The sequence below is a fragment of the Pelophylax lessonae genome (genome assembly GCF_965119305.1).
Source record: "Pelophylax lessonae genome assembly, chromosome: 2".
Lineage (NCBI taxonomy): Eukaryota > Metazoa > Chordata > Amphibia > Anura > Ranidae > Pelophylax > Pelophylax lessonae.
The window spans coordinates 739256777-739276529 of NC_138769.1; the positions used below are offsets into that span (position 1 = coordinate 739256777).

At 41.7% G+C, this 19753-nt stretch overlaps 1 protein-coding gene across 1 annotated transcript in view; it reads left to right on the plus strand.

The window, feature by feature from the left end:
• The first annotated feature begins 4468 nt into the window (after positions 1-4468).
• CLPB (ClpB family mitochondrial disaggregase) overlaps positions 4469-19753 on the plus strand; it is a 229011-nt gene continuing 213726 nt past the window's right edge. Inside the window, exon 1 of the mRNA XM_082244581.1 lies at positions 4469-4942. Coding sequence (XP_082100707.1) covers positions 4471-4942 — 472 coding nt within the window. The 5' untranslated portion in view covers positions 4469-4470. The remainder of the gene's footprint in view (positions 4943-19753) is intronic.

A 19753-nucleotide genomic window follows, 5' to 3' on the forward strand; every position in this document is an offset into this window, starting at 1 on the left:
TATTTATGATGTGTTTGTTATTTATATTATTTTATATATTAAAATATATATAATATAATATGATTATTTAACATAATATCATATCATATATATATATATATATATATATATATATATATATATATATATATATATATATATATATATATATATATATAAAAAATAATATAATATATTATATATTTGTTATTTATTTATAGTACATGTTATGCGTTTTTTATTTATTTATAATATTACAATATTTATTATGTAATTATTATTATTATATAGGATTTATATAACGCCGACAGTTTATGCAGCGCTTTACAACTTGAAATTAATTGTTTTTTCTCATTTAACTGTTACCTTGTACTCCTGTAATTCTCATAATTTTCTTAATTTTCCTAACTGTTGTTAAATGTACCAAGCAATGAGTCAGAAATAACAAATAATTGTAAATGTTATTGTTGAAATTGTTAATTAAAATTCCAATAAAAATTTAAATAAAAAAAAAAAAAAGAAAGTAGACAATACAACTACAATACACTTTAATACAGTAGGAATCAGATGAAATATTTATTTAGTATACTTGTTTAAGTGTATTGTTAAAACCTTTTTTTTTTTTTTTTTACTTTTTTTATTATTATACAACATAATATATATTATTTTATTATTATTATTATTATTATTATTATTTATATTTATTTACTTACCTATATTGGGGACGTACTAAACTGCATAGTGGGATGATTGAAATATTGGCTGCAATGCTCAGAACTCTCACTAGGTGGCAGTGTACTTTATACACACTTAAATGGTAATGACTTAGTTGTCACTCAAAATGTGTTATTTTTTCCTGGTGTGCTTGATACTTTGTTACAAGAAGCAGTTGCTAATGTTTAATAACTGTTCACTTGCGGATTTATATACATGCAGCTGTACAATAATAGAAAATATTTTTCTACATAGGGATTTTGGGTGGAATATCATTGGCTACACATGTCTAGCAACACAGTTCACCTGTTTCTGATAAGAACCTGAAATATACAAAAAAAAAGAACCTGAAATAAATAAATACATAAATAAATAAATAAATAAATAAATAAGAGCATGGGTATGATTATTATTCTACATGGGGATGTATTGTTATAATATTTTACATTTTTATGCACAGTATCTCACAAAAGTAAGTACACCCCTCACATTTTTGTAAATATTTTATTCTATCTTTTCATGTGACAACACTGAAGAAATGACACTTTGCTACAATGTAAAGTAGTGAGTGTGCAGCTTGTATAACAGTGTAAATTTGCTGTCCCCTCAAAATCACTCAACACTTATACAGTAAACCCCCGTTATATCACGGTTCAGTTTTCGCGGTCCCGGTATTTTGCGTTTTTTTTTCTTTCTGTAATACCTATTACAATTGTTTTATTTAAAAAATCCTTGTTAACCACTTTACCACCGGAGGATTTTCCTGCTAAAAGACCAGGGGTTATTTTGCGATTTTTTACTGCGTGACTTTAACGGACAATCGCGCGGTCGTGCGACGCTGTACCTAAACGAATTTCACGTCCTTTTTTTCCCACAAACAGAGCTTTCTTTTGGTGGTATTTGATCACCTGTGCGATTTTTTGATCACGCGCTATAAACAAAAAAAGAGCGTAATTTTTGCAAAAACAACAATATTTTTCACTTTTTTTTATATGAAATTCCCCCAAAAAAAAATGTAAAAATCAAAATTTTTTAAAATTTTCGGCCAATTTGTTTTACGCTACCTATGTTTGGTAAAAAAAATCGCAAAAAGCGTATTTTGATTGGTTTGCGCAAAAGTTATCGCGTTTACTAACAAAGGGAAAGATTTTTGTCATTTTTGGTGTTTTTTTTTTTAACGAGTAATGGCGGCGATCTGCGATTTTTTTTGCGGTACTGCGACATTGCGGCGGACAGATCGGACCCTTGACTGACATTTTTGACACTTTTGGGGGTACCAGTGACATTACTGCAGTAATCAGTGCTATATATATGCACTGTTACTGCAAAAATGACACTGGCAGGGAAGGGGTTAACAGTATTGGACAGGGAGGGGTTAAGTGTGTCCTAGGGGCGTGATTCTAACTGTGTAGGGACATGGCTACTAGTGTAAAAACAAAGATCAACAGTTCTACATAGTAGAACTGTTTGATCTTCACTTTTACACAGGGAGAACTGACAGGTGGCTTGTTTACACAAGCCGCTCTGTCTTTCTCCCGCTGTAGCGGCGATCGTAGTGTGACCGGCGGACATCGAGTCCGCCAGTCACACTCCCGCACTCCTCCGTGAACGAGCCGAGGCGGGCGCGCGCCTCGGCGGGCGCGCGCCCGCCCGCTATTGGCTCTGGAAGGAGTGACAGGCGAGCGACGTAGACCTACGTCACTCTGCCTGGCCGGGGCCGACTGCCGCAGTAAATATACTGTGCGCAGTCGGCAAGCGGTTAATTCAATTTTTTTTGTGTTTTCCATAGCTCTTGCTCTGTCTCTCAGTATCTTTTATGTGTTTAAATGTGTTTCTATCGCATTAAAAGTGCTTAACCACTTGCCGACCGCTCACATGGAGCGTACTGCGGCAAAGTGGCTCGTTATCGTCCAGCGACGTAGACCTACGTCGCTGGACTCCTCCCCTTGTGGGCGGCGTGCGCGCGCCGCCGGAGGCTCGCTCCCGCTGTATTCAGACACAGCGGGAGTCGGGCCAGGGGAGGAGAGGCGGTGATCACAGCCGCTCTTCCCCGATCGTCGGGGAATCGAGTGAGGAGATCCGCCCACTTTGTTTACACAAGTGGGCGGATCTCCTCTGTGACAGACAGGGACAGATCACAGGATTCAGCATAGCTCAACCTGCGATCTGTGCCTGTGTCACACAACCCCCTCCCCCCCACACACGTCAGTAAGCACCAGGCATACATTTAACCCCTTGATCACCAATAAAGTTAACCCCTTCCCTGCCAGTGTCATTTTTACAGTAACAGTGCATATGTATAGCACTGATTACTGTAGTAATATAACTGGTACCCCCAAAAGTGTCAAAAATGTCTGTTAGGGGTCCGATCTGTCCGCCGCAATGTCACAGTCCTGCAAAAAAAAAATCGCAGATCGCCGCCATTACTAGTTTAAAAAAAAACTATAAAAATGACATAAATTTCCCGTAGTTAGTAGCTGCGATAACTTTTGCGCAAACCAATCAAAATACGCTTATTGCGATTTTTTTTTACGAAAATATGTAGCAGAAAACAAATTGGCCTAAAATGTTAAAAAATTTTGATTTTTACATTTTTTTTTTGGGGGGGGGGGGGGATTTCATATAGAGAAAATGTGAAAAATATTGTTATTTTTTCAAAATTGTCGCTCTTTTTTTGTTTATAGCGCAAAAAGTAAAAATCGCACAGGTGATGAAATACCACCAAAAGAAAGCTCTGTTTGTGGGGAAAAAAAGGACGTCAATTTAATTTGGGTACAGCGTCGCACGACTGCGCAATTGTCCATTAAAATAACGCAGTGCCGAATCGCAAAATATGGCCTGGTCAGGAAGGGGGTAAAATCTTCCGGTCTTAAAGCGGTTAAAAATACGCTCATTGAGAATTTTTTTTGTCAAAGACATGTAGCTAAATACATTTTGGCCTAAATATATGACACAAATGTAATATATTGGATATTTTTTAACTGTCAAAGTAGAAAAATATTGTTATTTTTTCAAAATTGTCGCTTTTTTTTATTAATATCGCAAAAAAATGAAAAGCGCAGAGGTGATCAAATGTCACCAAAAGAAAGCTCTGTTTGTGGGAAAAAAAGGACGTAAATTTCGTTTGGGTACGGCGTTGCACGACCGCGCAATTGTCAGTTAAAGTCGCACAGTGCCGAATCGCAAAAAGTGGCCTGGACGTACAGCAGGAAAATCCTCCGGTCCCAAAGTGGTTAATAGATTAGGAATCTGATAATATTAATACTATTATTACTTTTTATTTTTATTATTATTATGATTACTAAAATTATTATTACTTTTATTATACCAATGCTATTGTTAAAATTTTTATTATTCTATTTTTACTATTATTATTATTATTATTATTATCATATTATAATATTAGTAGTATTTTTATTATTACCAATTATTATGATTAAAATTATTACTAATATTATATCTGCTATAACTACTACTGTTATTAGCATTACATTAATAATTATTTTGTAATTACCATTATTATTAATTGGTATTATTATTTTATTATTACTATTCATCTTCCTCTGATGTAACCACGTGTAATTCCTCTTTATGGACTACATTTCCCGGCATGCTCCGGTGATCTCCGCCCACGCCCCCCGCTCGCCCAATGTTGGAAAGGAACATTGTCATGTGATCCCTCAACGCGGTGACGTCAGACGCAGCGCTTTGAAGCTGACAGGCGGCCATATTGGTTTGTCACGCTCTGACAGTCCTGATATCGCCGGTGTTTTTCCAATGTGGAGTTACCGACTGTCCGGGCTCGGTATTCCCCGGCACCTCGCCCCCCGCCTGGGCCTGTCACCCGGTGCCGGGAGAGCCGAGGCTCCGGGGTGGCGGACAGTGGCTACAGGCCATGGAGCGCTGGGGGTTCAGGCGGACGGTAGGGGGCGCGCGGGGTGCATCGGTCTGTCGCATCCTCACACAGGCGGCAGGATGCAGTTCCATCAGATGGCCAGCAGAGGGCGCGCTGGGTATTACAGTCTGTTAACGTGTAGTATAGAGAGCTGGCGGCAATTCCACTTTTCTGACAGCAGAGGGCGCGCCAGTCTCATCATTCCAGAGAACAGTCTGCAACTCCTGGAGCATTCCAGAGGGGGGCGCCAGAGAGACAATGGACAGAATAATGGGAACCCCAACCAAGCCCCCCTGTTCATCGCTGCCGCCCTGCTGGCTTATTGCTACAGTGATGGAAATCCGCCACCGAAGGGTACCGATAATAATTATTTATTTATTGACCAAAGACATAAAATTTATCAATTAATTACATTTATTAATATTATTATATGTTGGTCATAAATATAATATAAATAATATATACAATAATAATGTAGTATTTCATAGAATACATGTATTTTTATTACATTTATTATTATTACATTTTTTAATATAAAAACATAATTGATTACTACTATTTTTAAGTGTATTAATTACATTTATTTATATAAATCCACGGAAGTGTACTGATAATTATTTATTTAATGAGTATGTTAAAACAAAGACATAAAATGTATCAATTAATTACATTTATTATTATATGTTTGTCATAAATATATAAATAATACATTAATATTATTATTTAGGATTTAACTGGCAATACAATATTAATCAATTTAGTATTTAATAGAATACATGTATTTTTATTAAATGTATTATTGTTATTATTTTTTTAAGTGTATTAATTACATTTATTTTTATAAATCCACGGAAGGGTACTGCTAATAAGTATTTATTTAATAAATATATTAAACCAAAGACATAAAATGTATCAATTAATTACATTTATTATTATTATATGTTTGTCATATAATATAAATAATATGTTAATATATACAATATTTAATAAATGTAGTATTTAATAGAATACATGTATTTTTATTAAGTATATTAACTTTTTTTATTATAAAAACATAATTGATTATTACTATTTTTAAGTGTATTAATTACATTTTATTTTTATAAATCCACGGAAGGGTACTGTTAATAAGTATTTAATGAGTATGTTAAACCAAAGAAATAAAATGTATCAATTAATTACATATTATTATATGTTTGTCATATACAATATTAATGTAGTATTTAATAGAATACATGTATTATTATTATTATTACATTTTTTATTATAGAAACATAATTTAATATTGCTATTTTTAAGTGTATTATTACATTTATTTTTATAAATCCATGGAAGGGTACTGCTTTTTAAGTATGTATTTAATGAGTATGTTAAATAAACCAAACACATTACATTCATCTAGATAATAGGAGTAAGCACTGAAACACCCACTCAACCCAGCGCTAAAAAACAAGAAAACATATATATAAAAAAAGCAGCCGCTATAAAGATCTAATAACTTGCAAAGGTGTATAATGAAAACCAAAGGAGGATCACATACACTAGCAGCGCTAAATAAAAGACCCTAGTTGAATAAGCAGAAATAATGCATCCAATATTAATCCTCAAGGATGCAAACAAATGTCCATTTTAAGTGAGTGATAACCACAAAAGCTGTGTAATGTTGAAAAGTTCGTATGGTATATTTGATCCTGGAATGAGAACCTATAGACCACCAGTGATGTTCACTGCCGAGATGGACCACCGTCACCACACCTCCAAACGTGTCCCCCTAGGTAGTAAAAACTCACCAAAACCTGGGAAAGAGACCGCCTTGAGAAGGATTTGAATCCAAAAATGGTATACGGATCAGAGGTAAACAAACTCCGGTTTCACCAGTAGCTGATACTTGCATAAAAACTTCAACGTGACATAAACAGCAATATAATCCTCGGAACATGAGAGGAACAGAAAAGGGGGAGGACCAATAGTGTAATTCCGTAAAATACACTTTATTTAAAATTCCCAATCCCCCATACAAATACACTCACAAAAATGCGACTTGGTAGTAGCATGTAAAATATATAGGTTGTCTGTCGTGTGCCGGTCACTCACCGCTACCTCTAGCAGCCAAGGGAACCCGAGCTCCGGAACACCGACTCTGTGTGACAGCTAATGGATGCGTGCTCGCGCCCTTCGCGCCCTTACATGTTTCGTCACACGGACTTCTACGGAGGGCGCGAGCACGCACCATCAAGCCTCTCTGATATACCTTAATGGGCCGGAAGGAGAGCGGGACATTGTCCAATCAACGGCCCGCGTCAGTGACCGCCCATTCCGGACCCGCGGACCAATCCTAGGCTGTTACGCCAAGGCTCGGACCCACCCAGCTCACCTCCGACCCGGAAAGTAAACAAGCTTAACTCTTTGCATACGATATGGCTCATACGCAAATTATGTGTCCTCTCCTCACTGGTATGAGCAATCCTCGGGAATGTATAAACCCCTCCCGCAATAATGCAGAAGCCAGATCAAAGGAGATTCATTCACATATATCAAATTTGTCCTAAAAATTATTATTTATTCCCGCGGGACACCTTATCCAGGTTTTCCCGCTGGTATACATTCCTTTTGACAGAGAACTATATGGACACTTAGATCTATGTTGATACATTATTTCACATGCTACTTTACATATTACAAATACAATTTAAGATACATATAAAATAATGATAAAATTCTGGAAAAGATAAGACTATGTGATCCTCTTATATAGGGGACATACATATCACAAAATTATTAAATACCAATTACAACGTCATAAAAAGAAGGCAAAAAGAAAATTACAAATGCAGGTAAATGAACGTAAAGAAAGGGGATTATAAAACACCACCTAAGGATGGCCCTCATCATCACAGTCAATTTAAGCCAGTTAGAAAAAAGCCCTAACAAAGGACAGTTAGCATTTACAAATACCTAAATGTAGACAATGGTGCAAAACACAAAGGCTCGCAGAAGTTAAAAATTAACATTTATAAACTACTTTAGTAATTGCTAATGAAGCAGTTTATGTCTAACTCCACGTTTAACCCATTAGGGTGCAAAGCGTTCGTGAGGTAGATCCAGTGAGTCTCTCTCTTCGAGAGTTCTCGCACTCGATTAGAGCCCCTCCAAACTGGATCCACTCTCTCGATACCCCAAAATTTGAGATTTGTTGGGTCTTTGTTGTGGTGGCGTTTGAAGTGTAATGGAACACTGTGGTGTTTATACCCCTTTCTAATGTTAGTGAGGTGTTCAGCAATACGGACACACAATTTTCTCTTGGTGCGGCCTATGTAAATATAGCCGCATGGACACTCCATACCATAAACTACGTGTGTGGTATGGCACGTGATGAGATCTTTGATCTGAAAACTTTGGTTATTGGCAGAAGAGAAGAAGGAGGTGAAATTACGTAGGTGTGTCCGTACTTGTCTGCAGGCCCTACAATGTCGGCATGCATAAAATCCACTTCTTTCCTCCCAAAACATTCTTGGTTTAACTGGGGGATCCAACACCTTTTGGACTACCTGGTCCCCAAAGGTTGGACCCCTTCTATAGATGAAAGAAGGGGATGCTGGTAAAACTTTACCCAAGATACGGTCCATACACAACACATTCCAATGTGTTCTGACTACGTCTTCTATTTGTTTATGTTGTGTATTAAACTGTGTAATGAAGCTCCACTCATGGTTAACAGTGGAACTCCTATTACTCGGCGCAAGGCATGCATCCTGGGACAGTTTAGCCACTTCCTTGATATCCCTGTCCAGATGTGCAGGATTGTATCCCTTGTCTACAAACCTCTGTTTGATGACTGTCGCTTGGGCCAAGAAGTCACTGTCCAAAGAACAGTTTCTCCTGACTCTCAGTAGTTGGCCTTTAGGAATATTTTTTAGCCAACTACTGTGATGGCCACTTTGAATGGGCAGATAGCCGTTTCTATCTGTAGGTTTAAAATAAACCTTCGTGTGTAAGATGTTATTATTCAGCATGACTTCCACATCCAGATAGTGAATGGATAACCTACTCCAACTGAACTCCAGGCGAATGTTGTTATGATTGGAGTTCAATTCTGATGAAAACCTTTCTAAAGAGCTTTCAGGTCCCGACCATATAAAAAATAGGTCATCTATGTATCTGCGGTACATGATTAGCTCCGACCTTTGTGCTCCATATATAAAGTGATCCTCCCACTCCCCCATGAAGAGGTTCGCAAGACTCGGCGCGAATTTCGCGCCCATCGCAACTCCTCTTTTTTGATTGTAAAACATCCCGTTATACCAAAAATAATTGTGCGATAGGCAAAACTCAAGCGCGTGTTGCAAGAACCTCTTCTGGGGGTCGGGAATATCGGATCTCTTACTAAAAGCCCAATTAAGGGCTAAGAGAGCATCCTGATGTTGTATTATTGTGTAAAGGGATGCTACATCCGCAGTTACAAGAAATATGTCCGAGTTGGACGGCAAGGATACTTCTTTTAAGGAGAGCAGGAAGTCCTTTGTGTCCTTAAGATATGACCTCAGTTGTGTAACACTAGTCTGAAGGAAAAAGTCCAAATATTCTCCCAGCCTCGAAGATACAGAATTAATGCCATTAACTATTGGCCGGGCTGGGGGATTAAGCTGATCTTTATGGACTTTCGGAAGGGTGTATATTGTTGGTACCCTGCTGAAGCTGGGCATCAGGTATCTCTTTTCTTTTTTAGATAGTATATTTTTATCAAACCCGAATTCTACCAAGAGATTCAACTCTCGTCTGTACTGAGAGGTCGGATCTCCTTTTAGTACTTCATATGTCTGGGCATCTGATAACAATTCTAAAAGTTGTTTGTGGTAAAATTCTTTTGTCAGAATCACCACCCCTCCGCCCTTGTCAGCAGGTCGGATGACTACGTCCTTCCTTTTCTCCAAGGACTCAAGGCCTTCTTGTATATACCGTGGATTTACTCCCTTTTCCGGTTTGATTTTATTTAGATCTCTAATCAGTAAATTCTTAAATACTTCAACGTATTGATTAGAGGGCTGTGGAGGATTAAATAGAGACTTGTTCTTTAATCCACTGTCCACCGACCTTCTCTGTAAGTTTGTGTTACTCGGGACCGTATTGACTGTACGGTTAGAACTCAGAAAATACCTCTTGAGATTAATTTTTCTGATGTATTTATGTACATCCACAAACACATTGAAATTATTAACTGGTTTGTGTTTCGCACATTTTAAACCTGCGTTTAGAATGTTAATCTCCTTGTTGTTAAGAGGGATTTGTGCTAAGTTGTATATACCTTTTAGTCTATTACCCTCCTTCTTTTTCTGTTGTTGTCGTCTTCCTGCTCGACAACCTCTGATTCGGGAACTGGCTGGGGGTCTGTCCTCATCTGTGGAGTAGGTCTCCACTGATCCGACTGAGGACCCCTGTTGTTCTGTGGAGGACCCCAACTGGCGGGGCGTCCCCTCCATGGTCTCCCCCCTCTCCTCCCTCCCCTGCCTCTGCCACCCCTCCATAAAAAAGGACGTGGAGGGGGGGGGGTGGAGCTGGGGACCATGGTTCATCCTGATAGGCCAAACTTTCGTATCTATTTTGTGTTGGGAATGGCATCGGGTATTGATTCCCCTGTTTATTCCCTTGGTTGGCATAACCACCTCTGTTATTATTGGGAATTTGTTGCCATTGTGATGTTTGATTATTCACCACAGAGGGTTGATTAGGTGGGTTATTATTGTTTAACACTCCACCCGGGTATGTTTTAGTCTTTTTTGACGGACCCTTTGGTCTTACAGGTGTAGACCTGGGGGTACCCTGCAGGTTAGCACCGAGTGGTCTCATTAGAGGGGCTGAAACCTGCTGAACACCTTCTACAGGTATCTGCCACGTATACACATGATTCTGTTTGAAATCTTCTGAGTCTCTTTTGTACTTTTTTACCTTCTTTCTATGAACATCCTTGTCTATCTTTTCCAATTTTTTCTTCACATCAGTGTTAAACTTGACAACTAGTTGTGAATCCTTATCTGGTTCCAGACTAAGTTGCAAGTCTGCGATTTTCTTCTCTAAAATCAACATTTTTTGTTTTTTTCTTTTTAAAACTAATTCTTGGAGTTTGACTCCAACCCCATTAAAAAACTCCAACCACTCTGACTTAGATGCCTCATCGTCGAGGGCATCTTGGGGGGTGACATCCCATCGTAAGCTCCTCATTATGATTCGCTCCTTGATATACTGCTCAAAAGTGCAGATATCCCACCAGGTGCGAACCTGTTTTTCTAAAAGGTTGCCCAAGGTGGAAAGGTCAGATTGTAGGTCATGTGATGCATCGTCACTGATGGTATCCGTGAAGATGCTCTCCATGTTGAGTTGCCTATTTTTTAAGAAGGATATAACATCCATAGCTGCTAGGTTTAAAACAAAATAAACGTAGATAATAGGAGTAAGCACTGAAACACCCACTCAACCCAGCGCTAAAAAACAAGAAAACATATATATAAAAAAAGCAGCCGCTATAAAGATCTAATAACTTGCAAAGGTGTATAATGAAAACCAAAGGAGGATCACATACACTAGCAGCGCTAAATAAAAGACCCTAGTTGAATAAGCAGAAATAATGCATCCAATATTAATCCTCAAGGATGCAAACAAATGTCCATTTTAAGTGAGTGATAACCACAAAAGCTGTGTAATGTTGAAAAGTTCGTATGGTATATTTGATCCTGGAATGAGAACCTATAGACCACCAGTGATGTTCACTGCCGAGATGGACCACCGTCACCACACCTCCAAACGTGTCCCCCTAGGTAGTAAAAACTCACCAAAACCTGGGAAAGAGACCGCCTTGAGAAGGATTTGAATCCAAAAATGGTATACGGATCAGAGGTAAACAAACTCCGGTTTCACCAGTAGCTGATACTTGCATAAAAACTTCAACGTGACATAAACAGCAATATAATCCTCGGAACATGAGAGGAACAGAAAAGGGGGAGGACCAATAGTGTAATTCCGTAAAATACACTTTATTTAAAATTCCCAATCCCCCATACAAATACACTCACAAAAATGCGACTTGGTAGTAGCATGTAAAATATATAGGTTGTCTGTCGTGTGCCGGTCACTCACCGCTACCTCTAGCAGCCAAGGGAACCCGAGCTCCGGAACACCGACTCTGTGTGACAGCTAATGGATGCGTGCTCGCGCCCTTCGCGCCCTTACATGTTTCGTCACACGGACTTCTACGGAGGGCGCGAGCACGCACCATCAAGCCTCTCTGATATACCTTAATGGGCCGGAAGGAGAGCGGGACATTGTCCAATCAACGGCCCGCGTCAGTGACCGCCCATTCCGGACCCGCGGACCAATCCTAGGCTGTTACGCCAAGGCTCGGACCCACCCAGCTCACCTCCGACCCGGAAAGTAAACAAGCTTAACTCTTTGCATACGATATGGCTCATACGCAAATTATGTGTCCTCTCCTCACTGGTATGAGCAATCCTCGGGAATGTATAAACCCCTCCCGCAATAATGCAGAAGCCAGATCAAAGGAGATTCATTCACATATATCAAATTTGTCCTAAAAATTATTATTTATTCCCGCGGGACACCTTATCCAGGTTTTCCCGCTGGTATACATTCCTTTTGACAGAGAACTATATGGACACTTAGATCTATGTTGATACATTATTTCACATGCTACTTTACATATTACAAATACAATTTAAGATACATATAAAATAATGATAAAATTCTGGAAAAGATAAGACTATGTGATCCTCTTATATAGGGGACATACATATCACAAAATTATTAAATACCAATTACAACGTCATAAAAAGAAGGCAAAAAGAAAATTACAAATGCAGGTAAATGAACGTAAAGAAAGGGGATTATAAAACACCACCTAAGGATGGCCCTCATCATCACAGTCAATTTAAGCCAGTTAGAAAAAAGCCCTAACAAAGGACAGTTAGCATTTACAAATACCTAAATGTAGACAATGGTGCAAAACACAAAGGCTCGCAGAAGTTAAAAATTAACATTTATAAACTACTTTAGTAATTGCTAATGAAGCAGTTTATGTCTAACTCCACGTTTAACCCATTAGGGTGCAAAGCGTTCGTGAGGTAGATCCAGTGAGTCTCTCTCTTCGAGAGTTCTCGCACTCGATTAGAGCCCCTCCAAACTGGATCCACTCTCTCGATACCCCAAAATTTGAGATTTGTTGGGTCTTTGTTGTGGTGGCGTTTGAAGTGTAATGGAACACTGTGGTGTTTATACCCCTTTCTAATGTTAGTGAGGTGTTCAGCAATACGGACACACAATTTTCTCTTGGTGCGGCCTATGTAAATATAGCCGCATGGACACTCCATACCATAAACTACGTGTGTGGTATGGCACGTGATGAGATCTTTGATCTGAAAACTTTGGTTATTGGCAGAAGAGAAGAAGGAGGTGAAATTACGTAGGTGTGTCCGTACTTGTCTGCAGGCCCTACAATGTCGGCATGCATAAAATCCACTTCTTTCCTCCCAAAACATTCTTGGTTTAACTGGGGGATCCAACACCTTTTGGACTACCTGGTCCCCAAAGGTTGGACCCCTTCTATAGATGAAAGAAGGGGATGCTGGTAAAACTTTACCCAAGATACGGTCCATACACAACACATTCCAATGTGTTCTGACTACGTCTTCTATTTGTTTATGTTGTGTATTAAACTGTGTAATGAAGCTCCACTCATGGTTAACAGTGGAACTCCTATTACTCGGCGCAAGGCATGCATCCTGGGACAGTTTAGCCACTTCCTTGATATCCCTGTCCAGATGTGCAGGATTGTATCCCTTGTCTACAAACCTCTGTTTGATGACTGTCGCTTGGGCCAAGAAGTCACTGTCCAAAGAACAGTTTCTCCTGACTCTCAGTAGTTGGCCTTTAGGAATATTTTTTAGCCAACTACTGTGATGGCCACTTTGAATGGGCAGATAGCCGTTTCTATCTGTAGGTTTAAAATAAACCTTCGTGTGTAAGATGTTATTATTCAGCATGACTTCCACATCCAGATAGTGAATGGATAACCTACTCCAACTGAACTCCAGGCGAATGTTGTTATGATTGGAGTTCAATTCTGATGAAAACCTTTCTAAAGAGCTTTCAGGTCCCGACCATATAAAAAATAGGTCATCTATGTATCTGCGGTACATGATTAGCTCCGACCTTTGTGCTCCATATATAAAGTGATCCTCCCACTCCCCCATGAAGAGGTTCGCAAGACTCGGCGCGAATTTCGCGCCCATCGCAACTCCTCTTTTTTGATTGTAAAACATCCCGTTATACCAAAAATAATTGTGCGATAGGCAAAACTCAAGCGCGTGTTGCAAGAACCTCTTCTGGGGGTCGGGAATATCGGATCTCTTACTAAAAGCCCAATTAAGGGCTAAGAGAGCATCCTGATGTTGTATTATTGTGTAAAGGGATGCTACATCCGCAGTTACAAGAAATATGTCCGAGTTGGACGGCAAGGATACTTCTTTTAAGGAGAGCAGGAAGTCCTTTGTGTCCTTATGATATGACCTCAGTTGTGTAACACTAGTCTGAAGGAAAAAGTCCAAATATTCTCCCAGCCTCGAAGATACAGAATTAATGCCATTAACTATTGGCCGGGCTGGGGGATTAAGTTGATCTTTATGGACTTTCGGAAGGGTGTATATTGTTGGTACCCTGCTGAAGCTGGGCATCAGGTATCTCTTTTCTTTTTTAGATAGTATATTTTTATCAAACCCGAATTCTACCAAGAGATTCAACTCTCGTCTGTACTGAGAGGTCGGATCTCCTTTTAGTACTTCATATGTCTGGGCATCTGATAACAATTCTAAAAGTTGTTTGTGGTAAAATTCTTTTGTCAGAATCACCACCCCTCCGCCCTTGTCAGCAGGTCGGATGACTACGTCCTTCCTTTTCTCCAAGGACTCAAGGCCTTCTTGTATATACCGTGGATTTACTCCCTTTTCCGGTTTGATTTTATTTAGATCTCTAATCAGTAAATTCTTAAATACTTCAACGTATTGATTAGAGGGCTGTGGAGGATTAAATAGAGACTTGTTCTTTAATCCACTGTCCACCGACCTTCTCTGTAAGTTTGTGTTACTCGGGACCGTATTGACTGTACGGTTAGAACTCAGAAAATACCTCTTGAGATTAATTTTTCTGATGTATTTATGTACATCCACAAACACATTGAAATTATTAACTGGTTTGTGTTTCGCACATTTTAAACCTGCGTTTAGAATGTTAATCTCCTTGTTGTTAAGAGGGATTTGTGCTAAGTTGTATATACCTTTTAGTCTATTACCCTCCTTCTTTTTCTGTTGTTGTCGTCTTCCTGCTCGACAACCTCTGATTCGGGAACTGGCTGGGGGTCTGTCCTCATCTGTGGAGTAGGTCTCCACTGATCCGACTGAGGACCCCTGTTGTTCTGTGGAGGACCCCAACTGGCGGGGCGTCCCCTCCATGGTCTCCCCCCTCTCCTCCCTCCCCTGCCTCTGCCACCCCTCCATAAAAAAGGACGTGGAGGGGGGGGGGGTGGAGCTGGGGACCATGGTTCATCCTGATAGGCCAAACTTTCGTATCTATTTTGTGTTGGGAATGGCATCGGGTATTGATTCCCCTGTTTATTCCCTTGGTTGGCATAACCACCTCTGTTATTATTGGGAATTTGTTGCCATTGTGATGTTTGATTATTCACCACAGAGGGTTGATTAGGTGGGTTATTATTGTTTAACACTCCACCCGGGTATGTTTTAGTCTTTTTTGACGGACCCTTTGGTCTTACAGGTGTAGACCTGGGGGTACCCTGCAGGTTAGCACCGAGTGGTCTCATTAGAGGGGCTGAAACCTGCTGAACACCTTCTACAGGTATCTGCCACGTATACACATGATTCTGTTTGAAATCTTCTGAGTCTCTTTTGTACTTTTTTACCTTCTTTCTATGAACATCCTTGTCTATCTTTTCCAATTTTTTCTTCACATCAGTGTTAAACTTGACAACTAGTTGTGAATCCTTATCTGGTTCCAGACTAAGTTGCAAGTCTGCGATTTTCTTCTCTAAAATCAACATTTTTTGTTTTTTTCTTTTTAAAACTAATTCTTGGAGTTTGACTCCAACCCCATTAAAAAACTCCAACCACTCTGACTTAGATGCCTCATCGTCGAGGGCATCTTGGGGGGTGACATCCCATCGTAAGCTCCTCATTATGATTCGCTCCTTGATATACTGCTCAAAAGTGCAGATATCCCACCAGGTGCGAACCTGTTTTTCTAAAAGGTTGCCCAAGGTGGAAAGGTCAGATTGTAGGTCATGTGATGCATCGTCACTGATGGTATCCGTGAAGATGCTCTCCATGTTGAGTTGCCTATTTTTTAAGAAGGATATAACATCCATAGCTGCTAGGTTTAAAACAAAATAAACGTAGATAATAGGAGTAAGCACTGAAACACCCACTCAACCCAGCGCTAAAAAACAAGAAAACATATATATAAAAAAAGCAGCCGCTATAAAGATCTAATAACTTGCAAAGGTGTATAATGAAAACCAAAGGAGGATCACATACACTAGCAGCGCTAAATAAAAGACCCTAGTTGAATAAGCAGAAATAATGCATCCAATATTAATCCTCAAGGATGCAAACAAATGTCCATTTTAAGTGAGTGATAACCACAAAAGCTGTGTAATGTTGAAAAGTTCGTATGGTAATGTTAGGAACGCTTCCTGAGCACACTGATGTGTGTCATGATGTGCTGTCTGCAACCTAAAGGGTTAATCCAGAGCAGACTAATTGCAGTGATTGGCAAACAGGCTGCCTTATTTAAACAGCTCAACAGCACTGCACATTGCTGTGTTGTCTTCAGCTTCCTGTGTTCTGAACCTGCTTCCTGTTGATTTCCTGTCTGATACCTGTTGACCTTTGGCTCGTCCCTGACTTCGCTTGTTTGCTGCCTGTCCTGATCCCGGCTCGTTTTGACTACTCTTCTGGATTCTCCTTGTCGGCTCATCCACCTTCGGACCTTGACCGGTTACCCCCTGGTGGGGCGACCCTGGGGACCGCGACCTGGTATCCACCTGCAGCCAAATCCATCCTCACCTTCAGAGGCCCTGGTGAAGACCGGTGGATGCTTAGACCCCGCACCTCAGGTTAGCCTGTGCTACTCACCTCGGGTTTCCAACCAAGCTCCGCCCACCGGCAACGGTAAGCCTTCTCTGCACGACAGGCTTCCACCTGCCTTATAACAGTACAACACAGCCATGTCGGAGCCTGCAAGAGAGGCCTCACCGTTGGAGGAAATTTGCCAGCACCTCGCAGTCCTGTCACAAGCCGTGAAGACCCTCCGGGATGGTTACACACAGCTAGAGGGACGATTACAATCCGCCACTCTCCCGGGGAACCCTCCAGTGTTATCAGCTCCATCCACCTCTGCAGCGTCCACAGGATCTGCTCCTAGTCCCACGGTAGTGATGTTGCCACCGGAACCCCGTGTTCCGAACCCCGAAAAATTCTCCGGAGACCGGGGTAAATTCCGAGCCTTCCGTAATGCCTGCCAATTGTACTTCTCCTTGCAGCCCCGGACCTTTTCCCTGGAGGTCACCAAGGTGGGGTTTGTTGTTTCTTTGCTCCTAGGCGAGCCTCAATCCTGGGCCCATCGGCTTCTAGAGGAAAGCAGTCCCCATCTGGACTCATTATCATCATTTTTTACGGCCATGGCTCAACTTTATGATGATCCGCAGCGGTCCTCCACCGCAGAAGCTGCACTTCACGTTCTCCAGCAGGGTCGCAGGCCCGTCGAGGACTACGTCACCGACTTCCGCCGCCTGAGTTCCGATACCTCCTGGAACGAGGCGGCACTGCGCTACCAGTTCCGCCTGGGCTTATCTGAAGGACTGAAGGATGAACTAGCCCGAGTGGGTATACCTGACACCCTGGAAGATCTGATTTCCCAGGTCATTCGGATCGACCGCCGGCTCCGGGAGCGCCGGGCAGAGCGGCCTCCACAACAGTTTCGGCCAACCTGGATGCTGCCACGGGTGACTACTCCCGCACGTTTTTCCCCGACTGGACCAGTCCCTGTCTGTCCTGCTCCTACCGGTGCCACTCCAGATATGCCTGAACCCATGCAACTCAGGATCATGCGACCAGCCCTGTCTCCAGAAGAGAGGTGTCGTCGGCAAATGGGTAACCTCTGTCTCTATTGTGGAGAAGCCGGCCATTATGTGCGTTCCTGCCCTGTAAAACTCTGCAAGTTTCGTTCTGTTCCTCCACCCAGTTGTGTGGCATCTGTTACCAATACCTCTCACCTAGCTTTCCCTGTGTCATTGCAGCTCTCGGAAGGTCCCGTCCCGGTTACAGCGATCATTGATTCAGGAGCCTGCAGCTGCTTTATTGATCGCACCTTCGCTGCTCAACATGGCATACCTCTCCAGCCGAAGACCCAAGGCCTCACCATCTTTCTGGCTGACGGATCCCACATTAAATCCGGACCTGTGACCCAGGAAACCCCTCCTCTTCCCATGGTCTCCTCGTCTGGCCACAAGGAGATGATAAGTCTGGACATTATTGCATCTCCCTTATTTCCCGTTATCCTGGGGTTGCCGTGGTTGCAGGCCCACAACCCGCAGATCGATTGGACCACAGGAGCCATCCAATTCCCATCATCATATTGCAGAAACTCCTGCCTACCCATGCCGCTCCAAGCTTCCAAAGCCCTACTCTGTCTCGAGTCTGAGCCTGAACTACGCTCCGTCGTGCCCCAGGCCTACCACGACTTTCTGGATGTGTTTAGTAAACGGGGCGCAGAGACCTTGCCCCCGCATCGTCCGTATGACTGTCCCATCGAACTGCTGCCTGGGGCTGCGATTCCGTTCGGCCGGATCTATCCCTTATCTGAACGGGAACTGGACGTGCTGAAGGATTATGTGGACGAAAACCTAAAGAAAGGGTTCATCCGCCCATCCACTTCTCCGGCGGGAGCAGGTATTTTCTTCGTGGAAAAAAAAGATCACTCTCTCCGACCTTGTATTGACTACAGGGATCTAAACAAGATCACTATTAAGAACCGCTACCCCCTTCCTCTGGTTCCCGAGCTTTTTCAGAGACTCAGGTCCGCTGCCCTGTTTACAAAATTGGACCTTCGTGGGGCCTATAACCTAGTCCGCATCCGAGAGGGGGACGAGTGGAAGACGGCTTTCCGCACCCGGTTCGGACATTTTGAGTATCTAGTGATGCCGTTCGGCCTATGTAATGCTCCGGCTACGTTCCAACATTTCGTGAACGACATCTTCAGGGATTGGTTGGACATCTTTGTCATTGTATACCTGGATGACATTTTGATTTTTTCCGCATCCCTGGAACAACACCGCGAGCATGTCCGAAATGTTCTCAGCCGCCTCCGCCAGCATGGTCTATATGCCAAGGCTGAAAAATGCGACTTCGAGCAAAGCAGCATTTCATTTTTGGGGCTAATAATTTCCACGGAAGGAATAAAGATGGACCCCCAGAAAGTTTCTGCTATTCTGGATTGGCCTCCGCCATCTGATAAGAAAGGAGTGCAGCGCTTTGTCGGCTTTGCCAATTTTTATAGGAGGTTCATAAGGGGATTCTCCAACATCATTTCCCCTATCACCCAGCTCACCAAGAAAGATGTCCGTTATTCTTGGACTCCTGAGGCCCAGTCCGCTTTCATGATTTTAAAGAAGCTCTTTACATCTGCTCCTATCCTGAGCCATCCAGATCCCACCTTACCCTACCTCCTTGAGGTAGATGCCTCAGAAGTCGCTATTGGGGCAGTCATCTCCCAAAGACAGGGGGTCAAGGACCTGATGCACCCAATAGCTTTCTTTTCCCGAAAACTCTCCACGGCGGAGAGGAATTATGATGTGGGAGACCGGGAACTTTTGGCTATTAAAGCCGCCCTGGAAGAATGGCGATATCTGCTTGAGGGTGCGGCACACCCTATTCTCATTTTCACGGACCATAAAAACCTTGAGTACCTGAGATCTGCCAAACGTCTGCGACCCCGTCAGGCACGATGGGCACTGTTCTTCTCTAGGTTTTCGTTCCACATTACCTACCGACCTGGATCCAAAAATGTCAAACCAGACGCCCTGTCTAGGAT